This window comes from Sus scrofa, chromosome 2, assembly GCF_054392235.1.
Source record: "Sus scrofa isolate SSC_HxYL_T2T_F1_AM1 chromosome 2, Sscrofa_HxYL_maternal_Yorkshire_Landrace_v2.0, whole genome shotgun sequence".
In the NCBI taxonomy this organism is placed as follows: Eukaryota; Metazoa; Chordata; class Mammalia; order Artiodactyla; family Suidae; genus Sus; species Sus scrofa.
The window spans coordinates 6,382,203-6,396,951 of record NC_139384.1 but is presented as its reverse complement, the minus strand read 5'-3'; the positions used below and the strand labels follow the sequence as shown (position 1 = coordinate 6,396,951).

Genomic DNA, 14,749 nt, shown 5'->3' with positions numbered 1-14,749 from the left:
CCCCCTCCCCGCCTGTTGGCTAATTAAAAATAACTCTCGCATAGCAGTTGTGACGAGCCCACAGCTCCATGCATGTGTGTAGATATTAACTGATTTCATCCTTACCACGGTCCTAGGAGGTGGACACTTTCAAAACCAGCCCACGCTGCCCATGAGGAAACAGGGGCACCAAGAAGGGTCATGGCAGGTGGGGGAGCTGGGACTTGAACCCTAGTGCCTCCTCTGTGCTCCTACCTGCTGCTCTCTGCTGCCTCCCATGAGCCGTCCGTTATTATTAGCAGTTTTAACATTGACTGACTGTGTTGCCTTTGTGATTTCATGTAATCCTTGCAACAAACCTACAGGATGGGGCCGTGGGTCCCTTTTTGCAGAGGCGGAAGTGACTTGCCCAAGGTCAGGGAGCTGCTGAGAGGCCATGCCAGGCTACTCCATCTCCAGGGTCTCAGCTCTGAACCATGTCCCTACCTTGCTGGTTGTGGTGGTCAGCTCCAGGGGTCCCATGGGGATTTACCATGTTAAGGCTTTTTGGTGATGCTTGGAAGTTTGGGATAAGCTGTGAATGCTCTTACTCTCTCCAGAGTCTCCTCTGGGCCCTGGTTGGCCCACTGCCTTCTTCCTGGACATGGTGTTCAACTTCCTGGCCCTTTCCACCCCATTAGGGCCTAGGAGTGTAAGTGGCTTGAACAAGATCTTGTAGTGAGAGTTCAGTTTGGCTCCTGCATGGCCTCAGCGGGGGCTGAGGGGCAGCCAGGCAGCAGGCCGAGGGCAAGGGACCCCTTGGGCCCCATCTGGCCATCCCCATGGAGTGTGGGGTCCCTTTGAGACAGAGAGTCCTGAGATCCCTTTGATGGATAGATGGAGAAAGACAGGCCGGGCAAAGGCAGGGAAATTATACTAGGTCGATGGGGCATCCTGCGGAGTCAGGAGCAGAGGCAGGACTTGACCCCGGATCACTGGACTCCCAGGCCTGGGCTATTCCTCAGGATCCTGCTGAACTCTCCTCGCTAGAGGGAAGCTGGCTTTACATACCCTTCCTGACCTGCTTTTGGTCAGGGCCTTCGGGACTGGCTGAGGCTGGTTGCCATAGCGAGGGTGGGACAGGCAGTTCCAACATTGGCGGGTGGGGTGGGGGAGGGGGCAGGACACCGCTATGTTAAACGCCCACCAACCGCTGGTGAGGACCACCTCCAGGAGACCAGGGCCGGACACACGGCTCCAGGCTCCCGGAACGGCTGCAGGTCTGCTCCAGCTTCTCTCCAGGATCACACAAGCTGAGCAGGTGAGGGAAGCCCTGTGGGAGGGCCACCAACTGCCCAGAGGCAGGCTGGCTCTCAGGGCTGGGGGAAGCCAGGGCTGGGGGAGGCCCCTGAGAGGCCATAAGACTGGAGCTGAGGCCCAGGTGAGAGGCAGGGAGGCCTGAGGCAGGCAGGAACTATGGGGTGGCTTAGGGCTGGGCTGAAGATGAGGGTGACGCCCAAGGATGACTCCCAGGCTTCTGCTGGAGCATTTTCGGGATCAGCATTTCCAGAAAGATAATGAGTATTTTCCAGCTTGGCTTAGCAAGTCCAGGGCCCCACAGGGCGTTCAAAAGAGCTGTCCAGGGCCCAGAGGCAATACAGTGCAACGGTGACAATTCTGGGCTCTGGGGACAGACTCAGCACGTTCAGGTCCCGGCTCCACTTAACTGGCTCTGTGACCTTAGTCAGGCAATTTCACCTCTCTGGGCCCCAGTGTTCTCTGCATGATGGGGCGAGAGCGCAGATACCTCATCGGGTCCTTGGGAAGGTTAAATGAGCACCCAGTAGGTGCTCAGTGCATAGCAGCTGTTGCTACTTGAATATTAATAACTCAGGTCGCAATCAGTCAGTTGCAGCGGTAGCAAGGGCCCAGAGAGGCCAGCCAGGGTGCACAGGAGGAGGGTCCCCTGGGGGAGCTGCCTGGAGCTCGGCTTCCTCTCCCGTCTTCGCCCAGGGGGGTCTTGGGAGCGGTGATCATAAAATTCGGGACCAGCCGCAGAGGTCTCAGAGTGCAGGGCAGACGACGAAGAAGGACCGGAGGCTCAGGGGCCGGAACAAGAAAAGCCAAGGCTCTGCTGAGGCCGAGGAGTAAGCCGTGTGGAGGGGTTGGAGGGGATGCTGGGCACCAGGCCCCGCTGGGGGCAGGTGTGCGGACCTCGACCGTGACGGCCGCCCCTGCCCTCTCCCTCCTCAGTCTCCTCCACTCTCCTCGGAAACCCTCCTTCCCCTTCCAGTGGGCCTGGGAGAGCTTCACCGAAGACGGCCAGGCTCTGCTTCAGCCTGGCTCCGCCTCGGCCCCTGGCCACCAAGGCCTGCCCTCGCCCCCAGGGGTCACCCGGCCCAGGGCCAGGCACTCGTCGGCGGCCAGCCTCCCGGAGGCTCATGACTTCTGCTGGAAGACGGAGGTGCCCAGCCTGGAGAAGAGACAGCAGCCCAGGGCCTGCAGCGGCCTCCTCGGGCCCCCAGGCAAAGGGGCGGGCCAGGCGCGGGAGCCCCCTGGGGAGTGCGGCTCAGAATGGGCCCTGGAGTCTGAGGAGGCCGCTGAGCTGGAAGGCCCAGGTGCTGAGGAGGCCAAGAGGGGTCTGAGCCCTGGGGAACTGCCCCAGCTCCTCAGGAGGGGGGCGATCTTGGAGGAGGAGCAGTTTGCAGAGGAGGCTGAAGAGGGGGAGCCCAGGACCCCCCCAAGAAGGAGGGCTGGTTCTCGAAGGAAGGGGCAGAATTCCGGTGAGGAGACCTCAGACGAGCACCAACTGCAGTGCCAGGCGGGCAGCCCCAGTACCAACAGCCTCCGAGGACCGCAGAGGAGGAAGCCAAGGGCCCAGGAGCCGGAGGGTCTGCGGGACCTGGAGAGGCTGCGGAGGCAGTGGCAGCAGGAGTTGGACTGTGGTGAGCAGGAGCTCGATGCCCGGGCTCCCCACGCAGTTGCAGGAAGAGGGGTCCCGGTGTGGGTGGGATTGTCTGAAGGGACAGTCCCTGACTTGTCCCTCTGTGGACAGGCCTCAGAAAACAGCCCTGGAAGGCTCTGCGGACAGCTGTTCAGGCCTCCAGCTGGAGTGGGAAGGCCCACACCTTGCGAGATGATGAGACTTTCCTGTTTGCCAACTTCCCCAACCGCACCTTCCACAAACGACAGGAGGCCACCAGGTGAGGTGAAGGAGAAGGAGCATGGGAGTGAAGTTCACGGACTAGAGGAGGAGCTGGTTCTCCAAGACAGTCATTCATCCTCTCATTCATTCCTTCATTTACCCATTCACCACACTTTCTCATCATCCAATCATCTGTCTACCCACCCACCCACCCATCCACCCACCCATCCATCCATCTCTCTGCTTGGCTGACTGTTAACTGACACAGGTCACTTTTCATTCATTTCCTACCTTCTAACCATTCACAGTCTATTAGCTAAATGATTAATGCAACCTATGTCGGGTATCTGCTCGTGGGTTCCTAGGATATAAAGGTTAAAAGACTTGGCTTCAGCCTTTAGAAGCTCAAGGTTGGCTGGAAGAGGAGACAGAATGGCAAAACAGCAAGAGTGGCAGAAGAGTTAAATCATTACTATAGGAGTTCCCGTCGTGGCGCAGTGGTTAACGAATCCGACTAGGAACCATGAGGTTGCGGGTTCTATCCCTGCCCTTGCTCAGTGGGTTAACGATCCGGCGTTGCCGTGAGCTGTGGTGTAGGTTGCAGACTCGGCTCGGATCCTGCGTTGCTGTGGCTCTGGCATAGGCTGGTGGCTACAGCTCCGATTGGACCCCTAGCCTGGGAACCTCCATATGCCGCGGGAGCGGCCCAAGAAATAGCAAAAAGACAAAAAAAAAAAAAATCATTACTATACTTATGGCTTGAGCCAGAGACAGTGGGAGCAGAGAGGAATGCTGGGGCTGGGGGCTGGGGGCAATGTCTAGGTGAGGAATGCTAAGGGTCTGACCCAGGAGGCCATGTGAGTAAAGAGAGGGGATTTATTTGAAAGATATTTGGGAGAGTTCCAGTTGTGGCTCACCGGTAACAAACCTGACTAGTATACATGAGGATGCAGGTTCAATCCCTGGCCTCACCTGGTGGGTTAAGGATCCATCATTGCCGTGAACTGCAGTGTAGGTCACAGACATGGCTTGGATCCCATGTTGCTGCAGCTCTGATTCAACCCCTCCCAAGCCTGGGAGCTTCCATATGCTGTGGGTGGGGCCCTGAAAAAAAAAAAAAAGATATTTGGAGGCTGGCTCAGTGGGCCTTGGTGACCAGTTCTAAGTGGAGATGAAATTCTTTCAGCGTTCTGGTTGTGCCTGTTAATTCTTTCCTACCCTGTCATTCCTGCTTGAGCTCTTTCCATGCTTCCCAATGGCCTTGGGACAAAGCCCAGGTTCCTTGATAAGGAAGCTCCTGTCTCCCACCCACACCAGGGGGTCAGAGTGACCGGGATGCCCCAGGCTCTCCCTCCTCCCCTAGAATGGCCCCCTCCCTCATGAGCCCAGCTGACCCAGATCTGTCTTTCAACTCCAGAGTCAGGTGCCCCTCCAGGAAGCTCTCCCCTGCACTGGCCTCCATCATAGGTCTTGCCCGTCCACATTGCATCAAGGTGCTGGGCTGTCTGTCCTTCCCCATGTGCAGATTGCGGGCTCTTGAAGGAAGGTGCCCGGTCTTTTTGATCACAGCCCCTATCTGCTGCCCTAAAAGGACCTGGTGCATAGGAGGCGCTCAATAAGTATATGCTCAGTGCATTCCGCATCCACCTCCTTATCTCTCTGTCCATCTTTCTACCTGGCCGTGAACTCACCAACAGTGAGTTTCCGTCTAGGGTAGGCACTGTTCTAGTTGCTGGCGACATATTGGTGGTGCAGAGGACAGACAAGGAACGCTGCTCTCACCAGACTTACGTTCTACTCGGGAAGAAGGATGATGAGCAAAGAAATGCACGAAATGTACAGTTAGAGTTGGAAATTCCCTGGGAGGTCGTTGGGGTGCTGGGGTCTCACTCTCCCTGACCTTGGAGCCAAGACCCGATTGACAGGAGGAGCTGACCATCAGCTCTGGGGAAAGAATGTTCCCGGTGGATCAAGCTGCTGACTCTTCAGCCATCCACACCTTTCATCCACCCCTTCATCCACCCATTGGTCCCATCACCCTTTGTTTCTCCTTCCCATCCATTTGTCCATCTGTCTGTCCCTCAAACCAGCAGGCGTTGCCCCAGCCCCTACCAGGTTCAGGGGTCAGAGAGAAGAAAGATCTGGCCCCTCCCCTAAGGAGAGATGCTTCGTTCTTCGCAAGGAGAAGTTGGCGCAGGCGAGGTCAGGGGTGCGTGCGCTGAGCTCCCCGAGGCTGAGGATGTTCAGAGGTGGGGTCCACCGCTGGCTGGGGTAGGCAGGAGGCTTCTGGGAAGAGTAGGGAAAGGCCTTGAGCTGGGCCTGAGGGCTGAGCCCCCAGGGGCAGCCTGCATCCTGGCCGACTTCCACCACAACCCCCACCCCCTGCCCCCGGCCCTCCCCTGCCCGGCAGTCTTCTCCCCCCCCTCTCCCTTTGCTCTTTCCACCCAAGAAGCCTACTGCAGGCCTGGGAGAGGCAACAGCTGGAAGAGCTGCAGCAGGCCGAGCTGCGGCGGGCCCGGGAGCAGCGGGTACAGCAGCAGGTGGCTCGCTGCCTGGCAGCCTATGCGCCCAGAGGGAGCCGGGGGCCAGGAGCTGCCCAGCGCAAGCTGGAGGAGCTGAGGTAGGAGGCCCGGGGCTGCCAGGGGCCTGGCAGGGAGAGGGCAGGGGGCGGTGCTAAGTGTCAGAGCAAAGAACCAAGGAGATCTTGCCCTCACCTTCCCTCCGATGGCAGGCAGGCCAGGCCACTTTAGATGAAGACCAGGGAGGAGAAGGGGCTTTGCCAAGTTCACCCTAATGATAACGGTCCCTGCAGCTGTCGAAAGCTCAAGTTTAAAATGTTCTGCCTGCATGATCACATTTTCAATATTGTTTTCTGATTTCAAATGCCAGGCATGCCCAGTATAAAAATGGCTCGGGAGCTTCCTTGTGCCGCAGAAGTGGCTAAAAAAAAAAAAAAGAAAAAAGAGATGCAAATATTACAGAGGGAGTTCTGTTCATGGCTCAGTGGTTAATGAATCAGACTAGGAACCATGAAGTTGCAGTTTCGATCCCGGGCTTCACTCAGTGGGTTAAGGATCTGGCATTACCATGAGCTATGGTGTAGGTTGCAAGCATGGCTGGGATCTGGTGTGGCTGTGGCTGTGGTGTAGGCCGGCAGCTAAAACTCCAATTAGACTTCTAGCCTGGGAACCTCCATATGCCACGGGAGCGGCCCTAGAAAAAGGCAAAAAGACCAAAAAAAAAAAAAATTACAGAAATTGTTCATGGAGAATGTGAATAGTGGCTACGGTCCTGCTCCTGGGGACAGCCATTGTTCACGGTCAGGTGAGGAAAGAGTCACCTGTTTCATTTTCTTCCCATATTTTGATTAAAAAAAAAAAAAAAGCACAGAGTTCCCATCGTGGTCCAGCAGAAACTAATCTGACTAGCATCCATGAGGATGCGGGTTTGATCCCTGACCTCGCTCAGTGGGTTAAGGATCCGGCGTTGCCACGAGCTGTGGTGTAGGTCACAGATGTGGCTCGGATCTGGTGTTGGTGTGGCTGTGGTATAGGCTGACAGGTGTAGCTCTGATTTGACCCCTAGCCTGGAACCTCCATATGCCGAAGTGTGACCTTAAAAGGCAAAAAAAAAAAAAACCAAAAATAAACACCCAAAAAACCCATTATTTCAGCTGCCTTCAGTGTTGTGGCTCCAGCACTTCATAGCTGTGTGGCTTTAAGCAAGTGACTTACCCTCTCTGTGTTCAGTTTCTTCATTATAAAAGGGGGATGGTAATGATAGGACCTGTATTTTACGGCTTTGGAGGGGATTGAGTGATTAATGCAGGTGAAGGACAGAGCTGGTGTGGGCAAGCAGTCAGCATACTCAGGCACGCTCCTGGTTTGTGCAGCCCGGGCTGCAGCCCTGGCCAACCCTACATGGAGCTTCCACTCTAGGGGGGAGCAGATGAAGCAAAGAAGGGACAATGCAGAGCGGAATAAGACTCTGAGGGGAGGGGTCCCCATTGTGGCGCAGTGTAAATTAATCTGACTAGGAACCATGAGGTTGAGGGTTTGATCCCTGATCTCACTCAGTGGGTTAAGGATCCGGCGTTGCCACGAGCTGTGGTGTAGGTCACAGATGTGGCTCGGATCTGGTGTTGCTGTGGCTGTGTATAGGCTGACAGGTGTAGCTCTGATTTGACCCCTAGCCTGGAACCTCCATATGCCGAAGTGCGGCCCTTAAAAAAGAAAAATTGGAGCTCTGTGGTGGTCCTGCGGGTTAAGGATCCAGCATTGGCACTCATGTGGCTTGGTGGCCGCTGCAGTTCAGGTTTGACCCCGGCCTGGGAACTTCTGCATGCCACGGGTGTGGCCAAAAAAAAAAAGTCAAATTCATATTTAAAAGCATTTTTTTAAGACTCCTTGGATATTAGCCCCACTGCCATAATTTTACAGATGAGGAAAGTCAGGCTCTGAGAGCTTGAATAATTCGTCAAAGGTCACAAGTGAGTGGCAAAGCTGGGATTCCAACCCAGGCAGCCATTCAGCCACCCTCCTCCACTGCTCCAACACCTGGTCCTCAGCTAAAGTGCACCAGGGAAGTTCCCGTCGTGGCTCAGTGGTTAACGAATCCGACTAGGAACCATGAGGTTTCAGGTTCAATCCTTGGCCTCGCTGAGTGGGTTAAGGATCCATCACTGCTATGAGGTTCATTGGTTTTTCACAAGGCGGGAAGTGTAAGACTCCAATGGCAGATGTCAGTGAGAGGAGTGTTTCAAACCCCTTTCATTTTTCCTTGGGAGCAGGTACTTCCCTCGGGGTCTCTTGGCCCTTCCAGCCCGTGAACATTGCTGTCTCAGCTGCACGGGAGACCATGTCCTGCCCAGGAGGGTGGGCGCAAAAGATGGTGCCCCGTGGTAGGGAGGCTACGTGCCTTCTTTTTACTCCCACGTGATGGACAGGGCTGATGTCCATGGACACCACCTCCTTTCTCGCCTGGAGCTCCAAGACGTGGGCTCTCTCTCCATTCTAACAGAAACAGCGTCGAGCACGAGGCAGGAAAACCACACGCGGCACCACGGACCAGATGGAGACTGAATGCGGCGGATGCTCCTCCACCCCTTCTCCTGTAACTGCTGCAAACTCCCTCTTGAGCGACGAACGCTCCTTTTTGCGGTGGCTTCAGGTCCTGGCCATGGTGTCTTCTTCTTTTTTTTTTTTTTTTTTCTTTTTGCCTTTTCTAGGGCCGCTCCTGTGGCATGTGGAGGTTCCCAGGCTAGGGGTCAAATCGGAGCTGTAGCCACCTGCCTACACCAGAGCCACAGCAACACGGGATCCAAGCTGTGTCTGCTACCTACACCACAGCTCGAGGCAACACTGGATCTTTAACCCCCTGAGCGAGGCCAGGGCTCGAACCTGCAACCTCATGGTTCCTAGTCGGATTCGTTAACCACTGAGCCATGATGGGAACTCCATTTTTTCTTGAATGAGGAATGCTCCTTCCCTACACAGCCAAGGGGCCAGGCCCAGCAAGACAGTGTTTTTCCAGGAGGCCCAGCACGAGTCTTGGAGTCCGCCTGTCCCTGCCCCTTTCCTGTCCATGGGTGCTGCCACCACACTCCTTGGCCTCTCTCATGTGTTCCACAAAAGGAGGCCCAGTCCCACGTGTGGTGTGACCAGAGGGCCCCTCTCACTGCCAGGAGGCTCAGCTTGTTAAACAGATTTTCAACAAGCGCACAAATGGGTTTTTGTAAATGGGATTGTGCTTCCCCAGTGGAAACTGGATCTTTTTCAGGCCCGCACATGCGCGCGCGCACACACACACGTGTTTCTTTTTTGGCCACCCCATGGCACATCGAATTCCCAGGTCAGGGATCAGATCTGAACGCCAGATCCTTAACCCACTGTGATGGGCTGGGGATCAAATCTCCATGCCAGCATTGCAAGAGACGTCATCAATCTTGTTGCACCACTCGGGAACTCCTCAGATGTGTTCTTATTGCAAAACGTTTCTTTCATTCTTTTTTTTTTTTTTTTTTTAAGGGCTGCCCCTGGGGCATATGGAAGCTCCCAGGCGAGGGGTTGAATCAGAGCTGCAGCTGCCGGCCTATGTCTTGGCCACAGGAATGCTGGACCAGAGCCGTTTCTGCGACCTACACTGCAGCTTGCATCAACGCTGGATTCTTTTTTTTTTTTATTATTATTACTCAAATGCATTTATCACATCTGTAGTTGTATAATGATTATAACAATCTGATTTCACAGGATTTCCATCCCACAGCCCAAGCACATCCCCTCACCCCCCAAAATGTCTCCTCCGGAGACCATAAGTTTTTCAATGTCTGTGAGTCAGCCTGTCCCCGCCCCTTTCTTTGCAGTCTGTTCTGCAAAGAAGTTCATTCTGTCCTTTTTTCAGATTCCACATGTCAGTGAAAGCATTTGATGTTGGTGTCTCATTGTATGGCTGACTTCACTTAGCATAATAGTTTCTAGTTCCATCCATGTTGCAAAAAACACTGGTATTTCGTTCTTTTTAATGGCTGAGTAATATTCCATTGTGTATATGTACCACATCTTCTGGATCCACTCCTTTGTTGATGGACATTTAGGTTGTTTCCATGTTTTGGCTATTGCAAGTAGTGCTGCAATGAACGTCAGAGTATGTATGTCTTTGTGAGTTGTGGTTTTCTCTGGGTAGATGCCCAGGAACGGTAGTTCTATATTTAGTTTTCTGAGGAATCTCCATACTGCTTTCCACAGTGGTTGCACCAATTTACAATCCCACCAAAAGTGTACTAGTGTTCCTTTTCCCCACCCCCTCTCCAGCACTTATTGTTTGTAGACTTTTTGATGATGGCCATTCTCGCTGGTGTAAGGTGGTACCTCAGAGTGGTTTTGACTTGCATCTCTCTAATAATGAGTGATGTTGAACATCCTTTCATGTGTTTCTCGGCCATCTGTATGTCTTTGGAGAACTGTCTGTTTAGATCTTCTGCCCATTTTTTGATGGGGTTGTTTGTTTTTTTGGTATGGAGCTGCAGAAGGTGTTTATAAATTTTGGAGATTAATCCCTTGTCAGTCGATTCACTTGCAAAGATTTTCTCCCATTCCGTGGGTTGTCTTTTTGTGTTGTTTAGGGTTTCCTTTGCGTGCAGAAACTTAAGTTTGATTAGGTCCCATTTTTTTATTTTTGTTTTTGTTGTCACTACTCTGAGAGGTGGATCTGAGAAGATGTTGCTGTCGTTTATGTCAGAGAGTGTTTGGCCTATGTTTTCCTCTAAGAGTTTTATAGTGTTTGGTTTTATATCTAGGTCTTTAATCCATTTGGAGTTTATTTTTGTGTATGGTGTTAGGGAGTGTTCTCATTTCATTCTTTTCCATGTGGCTGTCCAGTTTTCCCAGCACCACTTATTGGACAAGCTATCATTTCTCCATTGTATATTCTTGCCTCCTTTGTCATAGATTAGTTGGCTGTAGGTGCGTGGGTTTAATTCTGGGCTTTCTATCTTGTTCCACTGATCTGTATTTCTGTCTTTGTGCCAGTACCATGCGGTTTTGATGATTGTTGCTTTGTAGTATAGTCTGAAGCCCGGGAGCCTGATTCCTCTAGCTCCATTTTTCTTTTTCAGGATGTCTTTGGCTATTCTGGGTCTTTTCTGCTTCCAAACAAACTTTATTTTGTTCAAGTTCTGTGAAAAATGTCCTTGGTAATTTTATAGGGATTGCATTGAATCTGTAGATTGCCTTGGTAATATTAACTCTTCCAATCCACCAGCATGGTATATCTTTCCATCTATTGGTGTCATCTTTGATTTCTTTCATCAGTGGCTTATAGTTTTCAGAGTACAGGTCTTTTTGTTTCTTTAGGTAGGTTTACTCCTAGGTATTTTATTCTTTTGGATGCAATGGTAAACAGGATTGCTTCCCTAATTTCTCTTTCTGCTCTTTCATTGTTAGTGTATAGAAATGCTGTCTATTTCTGTGTATTGACTTTGTATCCTGCGACTTTGCCAAATTCGTGGATGAGCTCTAACAGTTTTCTGGTAGAGTCTTTAGGATTCTCTAGGTATAGTATCATGTCATCTGCAAATAGGGATAGTTTTACTTCTTCATTTCCAATTTAGATTCCTTTGATTTCTTTTTCTTCTCTGATTGCTATGGTTAGGACTTCCAGAACTATGTTGAAGAGTAGTGGCGAGAGCGGACATCCTTGTCTTGTTCCTGATCTCAGCAATGCTGGATTCTTAACCCACTAAGTGAGGCCAGGGATCAAACCCACATCCTCATGGGTACTAGTTGGGTTCTTAACCCACTGAGCTATAATGGGAACTCCCTGCAACACATTTCTTTAGATCCTCTGTTCCATTTTCTGTTCCTAGCTGGGGCACTAACTCACCAGGACTGCTTTTCCCTTTACAAGCTGTCTGACCTGGAGCAAATTATCATTGAGTTATATATAACATATATATATATATGTGTGTGTGTGTGTGTATGTGTGTATGCATATATATGTTATATATATGTGTGTGTATGTGTGTGTGTGTGTGTATATATATGGCTGCCCCTGTAGCATGCAGAAGTTCCCAGGCTAGGGATTGAGCCCATGTCACAGCAGCAACCTGTGCCATAGCACTAACAATGCTGGATCTTCAACCTGCTGCGCTTGAAAGGAACTCCATCTCTGTTCCATTTTCTAAGCTATCTGCTTATAAGAACCACAGAGAAGGGATTCTCATGTGGTTCAGTGGTAACAAACTGGACTAGTATCCATAAGGATGAGGGTTCGATCCCTGGCCCCGCTCAGTGGGTTAAGAATAGGTGCCTGGATCTGGCATTGCTGTGGCTGTGATGTAGGCTGGCAGCCACAGCTCCGATTCCACCCCTAGCCTAGGAACTCCCATGTGCTGCAAATGTGGCCCTAAAAAGAAAGGAAGAAAGAAAGAAAGAAAGACCCCACAGACAATCCTGGCAAGCTTGTCCAATCCTGGCTATAGCACAGAGAAGAAAACTGAATCCAGGGAGTTCCCACTGTGACACAGTGGAAATGAATCTGACTAGGAACCATGAGGTTGCAGGTTCAATCCCTGGTGGTGTTCAGTGGGTTAAGGATCTGGCGTTGCCATGAGCTGTGGTATAGGTCACAGATGTGGCTCAGATCCTGCACTGCTATGGCTGTGGTGTAGGCCGGCAGCTGTAGCTCCAATTAGACCTCTAGCCTGGGAACTTCAATATGTCATGGATACGGCCCTAAAAAGCAAAAGCAAAACAAAACAAAACAAAACAAAGAAAAGAAAAGTGAACCCAGAGCCCAGAGTGGGACCTTGCCTGAAGCCACAGCCACAGCTTCTCCTCCTGGGGGTGGATGGAATGTGCAAGCCAAGGCTCAGTTTCTCGGAAGCCAGCGCAGGCCCCTCTCCCTTGGGGGTAGCTGGGAGGACAGGCGAGCCTGGCACAACCTGCAGACTTGGGCATGTGCTCAGTCCTTCATTTCCCGGCTGTGCAACCCTGGGCAAGCCCCTCGAACCTCTTGAGTCTCTGGCAAGTTGTGGGTAAGATGGGGCAGATAATTCCCGCCCCTCTGACCTCGGGAGGAGGCCAGGGCAAGGATGGGAATGAAACGGCTTTGTAGAGCTAAGGGTGGGAGGACAGAAACAGAAAGTCCTTAGTGAGAACGAGTGGGCCGAGGAGCGGGGGTGACGCGTGTCCAGGGTTAGCTGCTCAGAGGCCCATCTCCCCGCAGGCGCCAGGAGCGACAGCGCTTTGCTGAGTACCAGGCAGAGTTGCAGGGCATCCAGCACAGGGTGCAGGCCCGGCCCTACCTGTTCCAGCAGGCCATGCAGGTGAGGCCAGCAGCTGGGTCAGCACATGGGCTCCGGAGAACCAAGCTTTTCACTGGCCCAGTGGGTGGGAGTGGGCCCCCTGAGTCAGGCCCCCCAAGGCTGCCGCCCATCTGGAAGCCCCAGGACCCCTGTGTAATCAGAGCCTCATGGTGTCCTCAGCAGCCCTGTCAAGAGAGGGAACCCCTCTTCTCTCTCCTCAGGTCAATGCCCGGCTCACGGTGACGCGGCGCTTCTCCCAGGTGCTGTCGGAACTGGGACTGGATGAGGAGCAGCTGCTGGCTGAGGCAGGAAAGGGGGACAGAGAAGGTGCCCCCAGGAAACCCAGGTGAGGCCCAACTGCGGGGAGAAAGGGCACCATCACCAGCACTCCCCACAGGGTCTCACCCCGCGTCTGCCGGCCCTGGATCCACCCAGAATCTGGGCTTCAGACCTGCCCCATCCACTCCCTGACCTGGAGGACGTGTCCAGCTTGAGCAGAGGAAGGCAGGGCCAGGGTTATTTTCCCTACTTCCGGTGCGGAAACTAAGAACCCGAGGGGTAGGGCCGTGCCCAAGGACACAGGAATGCACCGCACACCAAGTTCCCACCCTGGGCTGGGGCCTGGCCAGTCACTCCACATACGCATATGCTTTCCAACAACTAGGTGCACAGCAGGGGTTTTGAGGCTTGAGGAGGGGTAATCACTTCTCAGGGTCACACAGTACAGGAGCCCCGACAACATCAGTGATGATGGCCTCACCCATCCAACAGCCCATGTCTTCTTGGGCACAGGGACAGAGAGCTGTAGAGCCCAGTGGCCTCTTGGTGTCTTTTGTCTTTAAGGAGCCACAGGTCAGTGGGGGCAAGAATGCAGGACTCTTCTCAGAGCCCCACGAAGACAGGATCCACCGGCAGCCAGCCTGATAAGCACTCTAACTCAAGCTCAGACCAGGAGTCTGGTGTCTAAGATTAAAATTAAAAATAAAATTAAATGCTTTGTGGAAAATAGTGTGAGATTTCTGGTGGTGGGAAGGGGCTGCGTGTTGGGAGCTGGCGGTGGCAGGTGGGTTTGCAGCAGGCTTTCCCCACATCCCAGAGGAACTCTGGCTGTTCTGGCTGCCCCCTCCCTGTGCACAGCTCTGCCTCTGCTCCTGAGGTGTGAGCATGGCATCTCCAAGAGCAACAGCGGCAACTTGCCCTAGAAATGCTGGGTCCTAGAAAGTCAAGAGTGAATAGGACAGAATGGCTTCTGCCTTTGGGACCTCCCAGTTCTGGGGGGGAGGAAAGCGGAACTTTAAAGGGGAGCATAATCACAGACAGATGGGCCTCCAGATGGGGCAACTGGGAGGTGAGGGGTGTCAGGAGGGATGGAGAGATTGTGTGAACAGAGTTTTTGTTGTTGTTGTTTATTTGGCTGTGCCTGTGGCATGCGAGAGTTCCTGGGTCAGGAATTGAACCCAAGCCACAGGAGTGACCCAAGTCGCTCCAGTGACAGTCCCGGATCTTTAGATCTTTAACTCGCTGCGCCATAGGAGAATTCCTGTGTAAACTGAGATTTTAGCTTCAAGCAACTTCAAGTTAGAGCTCCTCTCAAGAGGGAAAAAAAAAAGCAGCAGCAGCTCCCGCGAGCGCGCTCTCTCTCTCTCACACACACACACACACACACACACACACACACACACACACACACACACCCCCGATGTGCTAAATTTTGCGTTCGATTTCAGGGGTTCACAGGCATGCAAAGGCCCATCTCGAGCTCCGTAGCAGTCAAAGCGCACGTTAAAAAAACCCAATTCAGGGACCGTGGGAAGGCAGCGTTTGCAGACAATATTAGTTGTGGG

At 52.9% G+C, this 14,749-nt stretch overlaps 1 protein-coding gene across 4 annotated transcripts; it reads left to right on the top strand.

Moving 5' to 3' along the window:
- The first annotated feature begins 896 nt into the window (after window positions 1–896).
- On the top strand, window positions 897–13,911 carry TSGA10IP (testis specific 10 interacting protein). Of its 4 annotated transcripts, XM_085010692.1 has the most exons (10): window positions 897–1,279; window positions 1,972–2,105; window positions 2,212–2,903; window positions 3,014–3,161; window positions 4,801–4,939; window positions 5,197–5,312; window positions 5,553–5,723; window positions 12,827–12,926; window positions 13,127–13,251; window positions 13,749–13,911. In XM_085010692.1, exons 1-10 carry the CDS (start codon window positions 1,151–1,153, stop codon window positions 13,870–13,872), a joined length of 1,878 nt encoding a protein of 625 aa, XP_084866818.1. In that variant the 5' UTR covers window positions 897–1,150; the 3' UTR covers window positions 13,873–13,911. The 4 variants fall into 4 exon arrangements, with proteins under 4 accessions (XP_084866818.1, XP_084866819.1, XP_084866821.1 ...); XM_085010693.1 differs by lacking the exons at window positions 4,801–4,939; window positions 5,197–5,312 and having other exon boundaries at window positions 1,116–1,279; window positions 5,556–5,723; XM_085010695.1 differs by lacking the exons at window positions 4,801–4,939; window positions 5,197–5,312 and having other exon boundaries at window positions 1,116–1,279.
- The last annotated feature ends 838 nt before the right edge of the window (window positions 13,912–14,749 follow it).

Bases quoted from the DNA above. Each gene is read 5' to 3' on its own strand.
- TSGA10IP (XM_085010692.1), top strand. From the start codon at position 1,151: ATGTTAAACGCCCACCAACCGCTGGTGAGGACCACCTCCAGGAGACCA. The intron at 2,904-3,013 runs GTGAGCAGGAGC...CTCTGTGGACAG, and splicing joins GCAGCAGGAGTTGGACTGTG to GCCTCAGAAAACAGCCCTGG. The intron at 5,313-5,552 runs GTGCGTGCGCTG...TTTCCACCCAAG, and splicing joins TGGCGCAGGCGAGGTCAGGG to AAGCCTACTGCAGGCCTGGG.